Below are 15690 nucleotides of genomic sequence, written 5' to 3'. Positions count from 1 at the left end.
GAATGACTCCCAGTGAGAAGGAACATCTCTGTAAAAGATGTCCCCTATAAATACCAGTGTGATTGGAGTATCACTTACTAGTTTGGGGGGATTCCTCCATGAACCCCTCCTGCTTGTACAACAGCAGTAAAATAGAAACTTCTCTCCGGACCCGAGAGTATTCCAGAAGGTATAACAGGATAAGTTATGTATGTACAGAGTGACTCCATCAGCAGAATACCTGGCTCTAATGATCTACCAGGAGTACCTCTATGTTGATGTCTCTGCTCCTCGGGGATGATAATCTGCCCCTCCAGTATACTTATATTTATAGGTAGCTGACATGGAACAGCTGACATTCACTTGAGGGCACTTACGATCCTCCCTCACAGCCCGCTGAGTCTTGGGTTTGGCACCTTGGTTGTTTCTTCCTCATACCTGGACTTTGAGAGCTGGAAGGACACTCCTTGAATGAAGAAATCTCACTTCTCATGAGGATAGCTGCTGATGTGAGGACCCTGATTGCAGGATTTATCTTACTCTCTTTACAACAGCAGAAGTGGTGGATGTTCCAGAAATTGTCCTATACTATCTGCATGATGGAGAAGAGATCCAGAAGACCACAGAGCCCTCTGTAATAGTCCTGAGACCTCCATCTCCTGCTAGTATCTTTGCTGGCTGCTGTGAAGGGTTCTCTCTCCAGCTTGGCATCACTGTTGGAGACTCAGGTCCAGAGCTTGCCATGGCCACCATTGGGCAGGTGATATTCAGAATGTAAGTACCTGGACCACCATCATGGACTGGGAGTAAGAGCAGAGCCATAGATAGGTTTTTCTTCACCTGGGACAATGCTTAACTGCATCTAAATACCCTGGACAGGGTAAAGTCCCTTGTTGGCACCCCCTGGCATCCAGCTATGACCCTGCTGAGGGTGTGCTGTGTGCATTCCAGGTTCAGGGAATGTAACCTGAAGCCACACTGTGCCCATAATAGTGCTCACTGCAGTACTAGCCACAATACCCCCTGTGATATCTATAGTGCCACAGATCAAAGTTCTCTAATATCAACCGCAGTGCCCACTACTGCCAGCTTCCATTAACAGCCACAACACCTCATACTTGACCCTCTGTACCCTTAGCAAAAGTTCACCCGGTAGCTACACAATTCACTGCAGTGCCCCCTTAACATTCACAGTGCCTATGTAAGATCCACCATGCCCCCAGTATCAAACACAGTATCTCCAGTGCAAGTCACACTGCTTACAGAACCACCAAATATGCCACTGAAAAAGCTCTTGCCACACAGTGCCCCTGCAACTTCATCATCGCCCCATGTAAGAGACACAGAGACATCTGGTAATAGTCAAAGCGCACCCAGTAATAGCCACAGCTCGCGTTTGCGCTATGAACTAATCTTTTTTTTTTTTGCATGTATATCGGCGTATTTTACTGCACTTTTTGCACTCACCTGGCATAGTTTTTGGTGCATAGAACACAACCATGCCCCGATGTTAATGGGCCTTGGGTCCTCAAATGCGCACAAATTAGAGCATGCTGCTTTTGTATTTTTGTGCACAGGGAAAAAACACGACATGCTCTACTTTTGTGCAAAGGAAATGAAAGTGAACCCATTAAAATCAATAAGTTCTATTTTCTGCGTATTGGGTGCGCATATTTTGCGCACACAAATACGTGTGTAAATATGCCCATGTGAAGCCGCCATTACTGCATGTGTATGCTCATTTTTGGTGTGTTTTTGGTGCCTGTGTGTATTTTTTATGTCTATGCTGCATCTGTCTGCCCTGGGGTTTTCATACGCGCCAAAAAGCAAAGCAAGAAGGGCCATGTGATGTCAGTTTTGTCCCAGCCCACAGAAAGCAGGGTGAACAATGAAATGCAGTGTACACGGTTAATTTTGGTCCGTGAATAGGAAGCAAAATAGGACATGCTGCAATTTTTTTGGTCACACGCAACATCGGTTTGCGTAAAAAATGCACATCCTAATACATCAATTACATTCAATGGGTCTGTACTAGAGATGAGCGAGCATACTTGCTAAGGGCAATTACTTGATTGAGTATTGCCCTTAGCGAGTACCTGCCGCTCGGAAGAAAAGGTTCGGCTGCCGGTGGCGGGCGGGGAGCAGCGGGGGAGAGCGGGGAGGAACGGAGGGGAGATCTCTCTCTCCCTCTCTCCCCCCCCCCCGCTGCCCCCTGTTCACTGCCGCAACTCACCTCTCACCTGCGCCGGCAGCCGAACCTTTGCTTCCGAGCGGGCAGGTACTCGCTAAGGGCAATACTCAATCGAGTAATTGTCCTTAGCGAGTATGCTCACTCATCTCTAGTCATACTCTTTCAATATTCTGTCAGTAAAAATGCAGTCTGAATATAGACTATAAAGATACACATGTGAATGGGCCCCAATAATCACTTTAAGGGGAACAGTAATCTGGTACTGTCCTGTTGGAAGTTTGGGGTTCTGGTTGTGTGTACTATAAGCTGAACTGATTGTGTTCATCACACATTTGGAGTTTTGTAGTAGGGACGCTCGGGTTTTTATTAGGAGAGGCTTGTAGTGTACATTGTTGGTCGGAGTCCAGTGAATGTATATACCATGGGGGGCTTTTAGTGTGTATTGTATGTCTTATGTACTCATTACATGATTTATATAATCACCAGCATTAGAGACTGGGGCCCGTTAGTAGTGGCCATGGGAGAATCACCGCTGAAGCCTGATACTGGCTGAGCAGGAAGGGGCACAACGTACGGCACGTGACCGCCTGCCTGGGCACCTAGGCTGCAGCGCTGGATGAGGAGCTGTCGGAATAGGTTTCTTCACGCTATTTTAAGCCCATAGAATTTTTCTCTTAATTTCCTGTAAAACCTCTTACCTGTTTACCTCCACCTGTCATATAAAGACTACAGAGGTGACTGGGCTAAGTGACCACATGCTTGCACGCTGTGGTCTGGGTGTGGCTCATGGCTCCTTTTTCCATGGTTCTGCATTTTATATGTATGAGTGCATACTGGTGACAAGATTGTGTGTGATATCTGTGCATCAACATGGATGCATATACCTTACCGTTGGCTCCTTACTCTTCCAGTCCGCTCCCTACCTTTTCTCAACCCACATAAACTCTCCATCCTGCTGAGGCCCCCAAGTCTGCGCCTACTACTGCCCCATTCCTCCTATTACTGTTTCTGCTGTGTGGCACACTGCCCCCCAATTACTGTATGTCACAAATAATTGTTATAGCATAGTTCCCTTCAACAATAGTGTAAAACAAACTGTATCCCTGTAAACATTATCAGATAAATAGTGCCTCCACCGCCCCCCCCCCCAAAAAAAAATAAAAAAATAAAAAATAATACTGCCAAATAGATACTGGCCCATTGTGGTACAAACATTAGTTGTGCTCCAGTTTTCAGTAGTGTTAGTGTCACCTTTTGTACTCTACACAGTAATAATGCTACACTTAATATTACACCCACTGCTCTGCATGCCTCCATATTTCATGCAGACTGTTCCCTCATGACCGCTCTTTCTCACAAACTGCTCCCTCATGCCGCCTCTTTTTCAGACTGCTCCGCTATGCCCCTTTCTCCTTGAATGTTCTTCATTCACTCCTCTTTGTTACTCACTGCTCCCCAAGTCCTCTTCTCACACAGACTGCTCCCCATGCCTCCCTGTCTTTCTCACTGACTGCTACTTATAGCCCTCTTTTTCTCCATCTCCCTGTGTCCCCAACTTTCTCATGCAGACTACTTCTTATGCCCCCTACACACAGAATGCTCCCCCTCCAAACAGACTAGTTCCCTCTTCCCTCACTGACTGCTCATTTTGCCCCCTCTCCCTGACTCCCCCCTGTCACAGACTTCTACCCCCTTACTCATATATTGTTTTCCCATCTGCCACAAATTGCTGCCTATGCCTCCCAAATTCCGTGGCCCATAACAGAAAGCTGAACCCTAATAGTTCAGCTTTCTGTGTCCTCCTTGCACTGATGCTAAAGGTGGTTGCAGGGAGGACAGAGAGGATGAAGCAGCGACTGTACGACTGCACATTTGACCATAAGTAAATGGCAGGAAATACATGGTCTTTGTCTCCCCTGCATTTCTCTATGTGCTGATGTCAAATATTAGTGATTAGATCAATGGTAAGACATGCGCGCAAATCTACCTCAAATGTTTAGTTCATACGCAAATATGCTGCGTAGGGGCAAACGTTGCGCTCGTGTGAAGCCCCCTAATTTTATATATAAATACGCAGCGAATATTCAGGTTCCCTGCGTACTGTGTGTGTATTTACGCTCGCCCACTGAAATCAATGGGCTTCTACGGTGCATAATCTGCACCAAGATAGGACATACCGCGCATTTCTTGCCCGAGATTGCACGTGGCATCAAAAAATACGCTCAGGTGAATGGAACCATTGAAATCAATGTGTCTAATTACTGCATATTACACAAGCAAACAGTGAATGTGAATGACCCCCTAAGACACACAGATGACTATGAAGGCAATCATCCTCTATGTCACGGCCCCGCGGGCTTCTGATCTTGCAGTACTTGTCAAGTATGCTTATAGTCATCCCACAGGTGTGAGATTGCGCACCTGCTGCCATGATTAGAGCTATTGTTACCGGACAGGATTTACCTCTCTGCATTCTTCGGTCGCATGAATGTGCCGCTGACAGTAAAGTAAGAGTTAATCCATATACGGTACGGCAGATGACATAACGGCCTCAGAGTCAGCGCACATATATACCATATTAGCTACATGTGCTGCTACATATACAGAACTGGCTCAGGTGGGGCGCTCACATCTTCCACACGTTCAGGTTATTTTATTACCATCTGACCCTTTCTGCCAAGAATCACTATGTGCAGAGTTCAGGAAACACCAGTTCTGCAGCTGTAGAGTTTGCAAAGGGCGTAAAATGCCCAGCAGTGAGCAAAAAATCAAGGCGTGAAGTTATGTAAACTTGTGATTTCACATATATGTTATCTGTGTCTCAACTAATCTCCCAAAACCTATGAGGGACGCAGGCAATCAACAATAATCAACACCCCTTCCCATTTAGTGTCCATCAACTAAGGGAACTTTTACATGAGCCGATAGTCACCGGAGTGATCGTGCAAAAGAGCAACTGTGGGCAACTGTCGTCCTGTATAAACATAGGACCTGATGGCAAATGAGCGAGGTTTGGTCACCTGTGAGTCACTTGGTTATTGGCTCACCTAAAAGCCAAGCAACTACTGGCCCATGAACATAGGCAGTCATTCATCTATGAGGCGGCTGGAAGAGAGTTAACTATTATAATACTGCATCCTATGTACAAGAATGTAAATACTATAATACTGCCCCCTATGTACAAGAATAGAACTACTATAATACTGCCCCCTATGTACAAGAATATAACTACTATAATACTGCTCCCTATGCACAAGAATATAACTACTATAATACTGCCTCCTATGTACAAGAATATAACTACTATAATACTGCCTCCTATGTACAAGAATATAACGACTATAATACTGCCTCCCATGTACAAGAATATAACGTTTATAATACTGCTCCTATGTACAAGAATATAACGTTTATAATACTGCCACCAGTGTAAAAGAATATAACGTTTATAATACTGCCCCCTATGTACAAGAATATAACTACTATAATACTGCCTCCTATGTACAAGAATATAACTACTATAATACTGCCTCCCATGTACAAGAATATAGCTACTGTAATACTGCCCCCTATGTACAAGAATAGAACTACTATAATACTGCCCCCTATGTACAAGAATATAACTACTATAATACTGCTCCCTATGCACAAGAATATAACTACTATAATACTGCCTCCTATGTACAAGAATATAACGACTATAATACTGCCTCCCATGTACAAGAATATAACTACTATAATACTGCCTCCTATGTACAAGAATATAACTACTATAATACTGCCTCCCATGTACAAGAATATAACTACTATAATACTGCCTCCTATGTACAAGAATATAACTACTATAATACTGCCTCCCATGTACAAGAATATAGCTACTATAATACTGCCCCCTATGTACAAGAATATAACTTTTATAATACTGCCCCCTATGTACAAGAATATAACTACTATAATACTGCCCCCTATGTACAAGAATATAACTACTATAATAGTGCTCCCTATGTACAAGAATATAACTGCTATAATACTGCCCTCTATGTACAAGAATATAACTAATATAATACTACCCACTATGTACAGGAATATAACTACTATAATACTGCCCTCTATGTACAAGAATATAACTATTATAATACTGTCCCCTATGTACAAGAATATAACTACTATAATACTGCTCCCTATGTACAAGAATATAACTTATATAATACTACCCACTATGTACAGGAATATAACTACTATAATACTGCCCTCTATGTACAAGAATATAACTATTATAATACTGTCCCCTATGTACAAGAATATAACTACTATAATACTGCTCCCTATGTACAAGAATACAACTACTATAATACTGCCCCCTATGTACAAGAATAGAACTACTATAATACTGCTCTTATGTACAAGAATATAACTACTATAATACTACCTCCTATGTACAAGAATATAACTACTATAATACTGCCCCCTATGTACAAGAATATAACTACTATAATACTGCCCCCTATGTACAAGAATATAACTACTAGAATACTGCCCCCTATGTACAAGAATATAACTACTATAATACTGCCCGTATCTACAAGAATATAACTACTATAATACTGCCACCTATGTACCAGAATATAACTACTATAATACTGCCCGCTATGTACAAGAATATAACTACTATAATACTGCTCCCTATGTACAAGAATATAACTACTATAATACTGCCCCCTATGTACAGGAATATAACTACTATAATACTGCTCCTATGTACAAGAATATAACTACTATAGTACTGCCTCCTATGTACAAGAATATAACTACTATAATACTACCTCCTATGTACAAGAATATAACTACTATAATACTGCCCCCTATGTACAAGAATATAACTACTATAATACTGCCCCCTATGTACAAGAATATAACTACTAGAATACTGCCCCCTATGTACAAGAATATAACTACTATAATACTGCCCGTATCTACAAGAATATAACTACTATAATACTGCCACCTATGTACCAGAATATAACTACTATAATACTGCCCCCTATGTACAAGAATATAACTACTATAATACTGCTCCCTATGTACAAGAATATAACTACTATAATACTGCCCCCTATGTACAAGACTATAACTACCATAATTACACATTACTATTATATGTACAGGATCCATGTTTGGTTGTGCACTAACTTTGATCTTTTTGTACACAGCTTGATTGTGATAATAATTGTCCTTGTTGCAGTTATTGCTCTTATCATCGGCCTCAGCGTCGCTGGTAAGTTTTAACATACACGGATTCTTTACATGTTTGGCAGAACTATTATATATGATAGTAACATGTAGACCTCATCCTTCACTTCTCCAGGCAACAGAACCACTAACGACGTGATCACTGTCAACGCTGTTGGACAGATCGGAGAAGATGTAATCCTCAGTTGCACCTTCACTCCTGATTTGCAACACTTAAGTGATATCTTGTGGGAGAAGGTTGGAGACACTGGAGTTGTGTACAAATATGAGGGTGGAAAGACTGTGTTGACCAACCAGAACCCAAACTTCAAAAGTCGGACATCACTCTTCCTTGATCAGCTGTCTGTAGGAAATGCCTCCTTAAAGATAAACAACGTGCAGCTGGGAGATGCTGGAGTCTACAAGTGTACAATCACCAATTCCAAGGGGAAGGGAGAGAACAAGCTGAGCCTCAGCGTAGGAGGTGAGTTCCATAGAGGAAGAGCCTTGATCTGCAGGAGTTTTCAGAAGTTCTGTCAGAAGATAAGGGGAAGAGTTTATATGGATAAAAATATGAACCTAATCTAAAGAAACCATGAGGAGCTGCTCTAGGATTTGTTGAAGCTCTTGAGTCAAGCTAAGTAGTCCAGGTCTTGTTCCAAGGATTCGGTAACTTTTCATTTGAGGTGTAGTTAAGAAGATGAAGATCGGGTATCATATGCAGGAGATGGAATTAATTCAGAGTGAATAGTAAAGTTCTACTCTACTTCACATTAGTTGGTTTAGCCTATGGGGCGAAATGCCCTCTTGCCATGATAATTTTAAGAGTTTCATAGAAGAAAGATGTTAAGGGGTCCTAGTCTTTTTGGCTTAATCTATCAACAGTCTAATGTGCATGGATACATTCAGTCGGTATATAGATCCATCAAACGTTTAAGGAGCATAGATCCATCAAGAGTACAAGGTGTATAGATACAATAACAGCCTAAGGTATATAGACCCATCAACAGTCTAATGAGTGTGAATCAAACAACAGTCTAAGACAGTGGTGGCGAACCTATGGCACGCGTGCCAGAGGCGGCACGCAGAGCCTTCCCTGCTGGCAACCGTCACCATCGGCCGCTCAAAACGTTAGCGAATACCGGCAGCTCTGCTAGCTGCGCTGATCCTGGTGCACACTGTAACGTCAGTGTGCACCCGGGATCCTCCTCCTCCCTCCCCTGACGTCTCCTACTTGGTTCCGTGAGAGCAGGGGGAAGAGGCGTCCTGCAGGCATATTAACTTTTTCCACACCACTTCTGCCCTATTCAGCAATTCCAGCAACCTGATTGGTTGTTTGGTGAATCACTCAACCCAAACAACCAATCAGATTGCTGTAATTGGGAATCAGCCAACCCAAACAACCAATCAGGTTGCTGGAATTGCTGATTAGGGCAGAAGTGGTGTTGAAAAAGTTAACATGCGCACCAGGCAGAGGAGGAACGGTGCTTCCACGAGGAGGAGGGAGTAAGTATGTGGGTCTCAGGGGGCCACTGTAGGGTGTCACTGTGCTACTGGGGGGCCGCTGCGGGGGGTCACTGTGCTACTGGGGGGGCGCTGCGGGGGGAAGGTCACTGTGATACTGGGGTCCGCTGTATGGGGGGGGTCACTGTGATACTGGGGGCCACTGTGGGGGGATAACTGTGATACTAGGGGGGCCGCTGTGGGGAGGGTCACTATTACCGCTGGGGGGGTCACTATTATACTGGGGGCCACTGTGGGATGTCACTTTTATCCCTGGAGCTGCTATGGGGGAAGGGGATTGTTATTATCGCTGGGTGTGTGTGTGGGGGGGGGGGGTGTCACTATTATTGCTGGGGCCGCTGGGGGTGGTCACCATTATCTTTTTTAGAACAACTAGGGTAAACTCGTATGTCGTGATAAGCCTGACGTGTTGACACTTTGCAGTAAATAAGTGAGTTTTGGGTTGCAGTTTGGGCACTCGGTCTCTAAAAGGTTTGCCATCACTGGGCTAAGAAGTATAGATCCATCAATAGTCTAAGGTGTATAGACTAGTAGCAGCCTCCGGTATATAAACAGTCTAAGGTGTATAGATCCATTAAAAGTGTAAAGAGTATAGATCCATCAACAGTCTAATGGGTATGGATTGAAAGCAGTCTAAATATTATGGATCCGTCAACAGTCTAAGGAGTACAGAGCCACCAAAAATCTAATGAGTTTGAATCCAACAACAGTCTGAGCATAGATCCATCAACAATCTAAGGAATATAGAGCTTTAAGCTGTATGGATCTATCAATAGTCTAAGCTTTATAGATCCATCAACACTTTGAGGTATATAGATAAACAACAGTCTACACTACATGAATCCATTAAAAGTTTAAATTGCAGAGATCTGTCAATAGTCTAAGGTATATGGATTCATCATCTGTCAAAGGTTAATTGTTTGTACATGTTAATGGGGTAACACAATGTGGGGTGAACTAACAGCTCTTCAAAACCAATCATGTCTATATTGAGCCACTTTTACCATTGCATCCCGCAATATAAGGCATTTCATATAGATCTGAGGAGTATGGATCCATTAACATTTTGAGATGTATGGACCCATCAACTTCTTAAGACATATAAATCCATCAACAGTCTAAGGTCTATAGATCCATCAACTCTGTAACCTGTATGGATTCGTCAGCAGTCTAAAGGCCCATTTAGACACAATGATTAACGTCCAAAATTTGGTCAAAAGCCATCTTTTGAGTGATAATAGTTGCGTGTCAATTTGCCCATCTTTCAGTTTTCTCCTGAACAATGAATTTCAGTTCGGCATGAAATCCGTTGTTTAGCAGAACAGCTGATAAGAAGGACCGCACACTGTGTTCTGCCCTGGGAGTGTTGATAACAGCTGATTACATTGTCTCAGCTGTAATCAGAGCGGCAGAACAAGGGGGATGTATTCAGCGAACAGCGGTGGTCTATTTCCTGAATACAGCTCCTGGCGGCTCACACGCTACTAACTGGTACTAATAGGCATTAGTACCGAGTATTAGTTTTATGCAAAATAATCGCTCAAAAGATGGCCCATTTAGACACAAAATCATCCTTGTGTCTAAATGGACCTTGAGATGTAGAGGCTCGTCAGTAGTCTAAGGTGTATGGATCTATCATTAGTCTAAGGTTAATTATGTATACTTGTTAATGGGGTCACACTGGGTGGAGTGAGCTCACAGTTGAACTCTTGGAAATCAATTATATCTGTATTGAGACACTTTTATGTTTTCATCCAGCAATATAAGGGTGCACATGCTCCAAATTATATGGAGTAGTAATGCGGCACCTATAGAAGTCTATGTGGCCACCGTACCTTCATATACATCAGATTTCATATGGAGAGTTTTTCTCATGCATCCATATGAATTTCAAGGAAAAAACCATGCCACGTTCCATCAGGTGCCGGATTATTACAGAGGCATGAGGAAGCATTGCCTCTATAGTACAAAGTAGTAGCGACTCCGTGCCTCCATGCAGCCTCTATCAGGTCCATGCTGTTGATCTTCCTCCCGTACTATACCCCTTCCGTCAGTGTTCAATGTAACATACCGGTTCTATAAGAATAACTCATACATGTCCATTGTGTCTCCAGCTTTTTCTCCTCTGACAGTGACAAACACCTCACAGACCACCCTGCGTTGTCAGTCCCCCAGCTGGTACCCCGAACCCACAGTCAGCTGGCTGAACGCCATATCTGGAAGCGTTCTCACCAGCTTCTCCACCAGATATGTGCCCGGTCTCAGCAGCATGGTAGAGGTGATCTCCGATTTCTCTGGGGCAGAAGAGGAAAAGCAGTATAGATGTGTGATACAGAATAACCTAGCTCGTGCTGAAGGAGATGCTATACTCACAGGTGTGCAATATGTGGGAGATGACATCACATGCGTGTAATATTGGGATGAATGATATGAGCAATTACATCAAATATATGTCATTTAAGTTCATGGCATCACTAGCCTATATGAATAATGACATCATAAACATCCTGAATGGATGTTACTAATGACATCACAGGTTTATAATATAGCACTGATAATATCATTTGTGTTTTATGCTCAGCGGTGACATGGCCTTAATATGTGACTGCTGACATGATGTGTTCATATACGGCTGATGACATCCCAGGTGTGTGATATCTGGTGGATGACATCACAGATTTGTAATATGTGGATAATGACATCCCAGGTGTGTGTCATATGTGGGTGATGACATGATAGGTATGTAGTACAAGGGTGGCAATATCACTCTTGTGTGATATGTGGCTGATTACATCACTCGTGTAATATGTAGTATGACTGATGACATCATAAGAACGCAATTTGTGGCTGACATCACAGGAGTATAGTATGTGACCAATGACATCACAGGTATGTAATATGACTGATGACTTGGACATAGACATATAAATTATTAAAGTTTTAATTATGTTGCCCTAAGAGGCACATGACAGCTCTAGCCATGTTGCACCTCATCATCTAACTGTATATATCTCTTATGGATCTCATGTTATAGTTACTGGCCTGAAAACACAGACCCGGCTGACGGTATTCAGTTCAGGCCAGATTACGTCACCTTCTCGACTTCTTTGGTGCCTCCTTATCCTGATCTTTCATCTTGGAGCTGTGAACTTGTAGACACTGGCAGGTAAGTAGAACTTTAATGTACTGCTCTGCTCCAGTTCTCTGCCTCGTGTTTCTGGACCCAGAAAAATTCGTAGAAAACACAACTAAATAGGATAAACTAAATTATTTACCTTTGTACAATTCTTTCTCGCTTTGCGGACGAGCGCACCTGAACAACATCTAGACTTACATTGAGAGGGAGTGGCGCTGACAGATCGAGATTTGGAAATTCCAAGTCTTGTCATCACCTGAAAATTATCAATTTTTTTTTACTTTATTTTTTGTGGCCTGGATTTTTGGCTGGCCCTAAGGCACGTGCCTTATTTACCCAGTGGTTAATCCGGCACTGATCTTTGCCCATAAAACTATATATCAGTCTGCTCAGCTCCTCCTGCTCTATAACATATTGCCTGCAGTTTGGACAGCGTGTTCAAGCTGACAGATTCCCTTTAAAATGGTGGGCACCATGTTGGCAACCAGATTTGCGCTCCCATCATAGCTTCCATGAGTGACTGGTGGGTAGCCGGTAGGTGACTGCTCACAGGTGCGTTTGGGACCCTTATTTCCCAAGACCCTTGACAGCAGTATTACCTATACAGCCCTGATGATGGTCCTGGGAGAGTCTTCATGGAGGAGCCTTCCTCTCTATGCAATGCATAGGACATATAAATAGGTGTTGTCTATACCAGTGACATCATCAGGCTCATCTGTAGCTATGCATTTTCATACATACATGAACCCATCAGAGAATCGCTGACAGCTGTAGACACAGGATGTAGCCACCATCGTCTATAATACAGTAATTAATGGTCATTTTCTCCTCCAGGTCTCATAAGGTCTTCCATTGTTTGTCCCATACATAACTGGATGAACATTGATCTGCATCTTCTCAGAGACATTTCATTGACTTCTCACCAGTGTTCACCTTCCTCCTGACCTCTGCAGATCATCGATGGACTGTACCTCCTGGGTATATTGGCTGTAGGACTCCATTTTCCAGATATTCTTCTCCACTGGAGTCACTTCTATGGAGTCGCGATGAGGTTGTCTGGAGACATCTGTTAGTACAAGGACTTCCAAGGCCTACAGACTCCAGACTATGTCAATGACTACAGAAGACACTGGAGGAGAGCCGGTACATAGCCACCATCCAGTGTCCAGACCTCAGGACCGGACTCAAAACAACAGAGTCCAGAGACACTGTATGAGTCATGCTAATGATTATAGATTCCTTATGTGTATATGTTATTGTATAGGTGCCCATGATGATCATCTAAAGGATAGGTACATGGTTCAGAGTTAGGTAGCAACAGGTTCTTCCAGCAGCATAGTGTATGTCAGAAGATGAATGTACTGATGTTGTGGGAGATCATAATCTGGGAGTTATGCAGTGGGGGAGGGGGGGGGGCAGGTTCTCAGGATAAACAGAGTATTTTAGATGAGGTGAATGAGGATGTTGTTGGGTGCAGTGACCTGTCTACTCGTGGAACTGGAACCCAAACATGCAGACTTCAGTGCCTCCATGTTAATGGCTGTCCCTAGATATAGGCAGGAAGGTTTCATTTTTCTATGAAGGATCTTGTATTTATTTATTACTCATGTTTGGCTGCTTGCGTGATTTACTGCAGATATAATAAATTGCAATGTGCAATATCCACATATGGTCAGTGCATTTTTGATGGTGGTCCATGGCACAGAGCTACACCTACCAGGTTTATTCAAGGCAGTCATTACAGTAGAGGGTATTCTGGTATATGTGACCCACCCTAGGCTAACGTAGAAATTAGCATAATGAAAAACACACAGAATTCTTCACTACCACCAGGTGGTCATAGGTGGTACTGCAGGTATTTTAAGTCTGGAAATGAATATCCTGGTTTGCAAATCTGAATGCTTCTGCGGCTAAATATAATATATTCAATAAGACAGACATGTCAGTTCACTTGAATTTACACTGTATCAACCAACTTTTGGCCTCCCTCATCTGGTCACAGGATGATATATAGTTTTCACCTGGTGTGCTGGTGTCTTTGTTCGCCGAACAAGGGTGTAGCTAGGGTATGGTGGGACTAGTGCCCCCCAATGTTGATCCAGAGGAAGCCAAAAAAAGCCCTAATGAGGTAGAAGCCAATTTTCAATATTTAAGGGGAAAAAAATCCTTCCTGATTTTAATCTGGCAATCGGAAAAATCTCCGGATCACCGACCCTTCTGAAGTTATTAATGATTATAACATATGTAGCAGGGCAGTATCAGGATGACCTATAGAGGGTGCTAAACGGGCATGCAGATACCTGAAAAAGAGATGGAATGTGTTAACACCCTAGGTGTAGCAGGAAGTAGCTACAGCTGGGATATATCAAAGCCAGTTCCTGCCAAAAGTAGAGAGGAGACACAGCGCAACAGGGCTGAGGTGCTGCAGGCCAGTGGTCAAGAAAAGGCCTGAGTCCGACAGTGTTACGGGAAAGATATATGGCCGTTTAGGGAAAGCTGAGTGTACCTTGTGAATGACGTCATATGACCCATGTTACGGCAATAGCCTGCTGAGGGACAGCAGAGTGTGCCCTGTGACTGAAGTCCAGGTGGCCCGTGCAGTAGGGCTGCTCACACCAAGACTTCATTATGTCATATGACGGAGGAATTAAATGACAGAGCCCACACAGTTATGGATTCATCAAAGAATTCCCACCCGACCTGGGCCAGGCGGCTTTAATTTATAGACCCTTACATTGGGGTGTCACAACATCATTGGGCAATTAACTATGCAAGTTTATTGGTTAGTTTTCAATCCAACATTTTTCATAGGTCAATTTAACCCTTCTTCGTGTCCATTGGTTACATCCCATTAATCCAAGAAATATCATAGTAGTTCTTTGGACAGTTCTCCATCCGACCTTTGATTGATTACTTCTTAGACATTACATGGCATTCACTGGATACATTCTGATTCTTCATTTGCATACCTCCAAGAAACTATTAAGTCGCAGTGAATAACCTCTTGACTGAGTGCCAAGAGGCCCAGTAGCTCAAAGTTCTTATCTCATCTCAGCATATAGTACTTTATATGTCCATGAGTACTTTATATGTTAATATTACATTAAAGGCATCAATGCTGCCTATTAACCTTCTGTATATATCTAAGTTCTTGATAAGAAATTAGATATATACAGAAATTAGACAAGTTGTTTTCTTGTTATTTGTATAGCGCCAATTTATTCCGCAGCACTTTCAGGTAATTATTATTTATTACCCCCCACCAAGCTGGGTTCTCATGGAAGGATGGAAGGCTGAGTCAACCTTGAGCCGGCTACCTGAATCATGCGGGGATTGAACTTGCAACCTTCAGGTCGTGGGGTGCATATGGACTGTGTTTTTTTGATTTGCTGTGATGCTGAATAAACACTAGTGGATGCCAGATAAAGAAATCCACATCTCCTGAGCACATCTTCCTGTACGCGTGGCGAGCATTCTAGGCTGAAAGGTGGGTGATCCGCAGACAAGGGGACCCTGCTTTGCTACATATAATATTGTAAGGGTGCGGGCAGCCGAGCGCATAAACGGCGCGTTTTTGCGACCAAACGTATATACGTGACCATCTGAGGCAATGGTTTCGAATGTATTCGTT

At 43.0% G+C, this 15690-nt stretch overlaps 1 protein-coding gene across 1 annotated transcript; it reads left to right on the top strand.

The window, feature by feature from the left end:
* Nucleotides 1–416: 416 nt before the first annotated feature.
* Nucleotides 417–13728, top strand: LOC136625197 (V-set domain-containing T-cell activation inhibitor 1-like). Its single transcript, XM_066599221.1, has 6 exons — nucleotides 417–753; nucleotides 7381–7445; nucleotides 7536–7883; nucleotides 11038–11298; nucleotides 11958–12089; nucleotides 12894–13728. The coding sequence occupies exons 1-5, from the start codon at nucleotides 722–724 to the stop codon at nucleotides 12077–12079; spliced, it is 828 nt and encodes a 275-aa protein (XP_066455318.1). The 5' UTR covers nucleotides 417–721; the 3' UTR covers nucleotides 12080–12089; nucleotides 12894–13728.
* The last annotated feature ends 1962 nt before the right edge of the window (nucleotides 13729–15690 follow it).

Source organism: Eleutherodactylus coqui, chromosome 4 (assembly GCF_035609145.1).
Source record: "Eleutherodactylus coqui strain aEleCoq1 chromosome 4, aEleCoq1.hap1, whole genome shotgun sequence".
NCBI lineage: Eukaryota > Metazoa > Chordata > Amphibia > Anura > Eleutherodactylidae > Eleutherodactylus > Eleutherodactylus coqui.
The sequence above is the reverse complement of the archived record's forward strand: the minus strand, read 5'-3'. Positions and strand labels throughout refer to the sequence as shown.

Excerpts from the sequence above, each read along its gene's own strand:
- LOC136625197 (XM_066599221.1), top strand. The coding sequence starts at position 722 with ATGGCCACCATTGGGCAGGTGATATTCAGAAT. Across the intron at positions 7,884-11,037 it reads GCTGAGCCTCAGCGTAGGAG|CTTTTTCTCCTCTGACAGTG; the intron begins GTGAGTTCCATA and ends TTGTGTCTCCAG. Across the intron at positions 11,299-11,957 it reads AGGAGATGCTATACTCACAG|TTACTGGCCTGAAAACACAG; the intron begins GTGTGCAATATG and ends CTCATGTTATAG.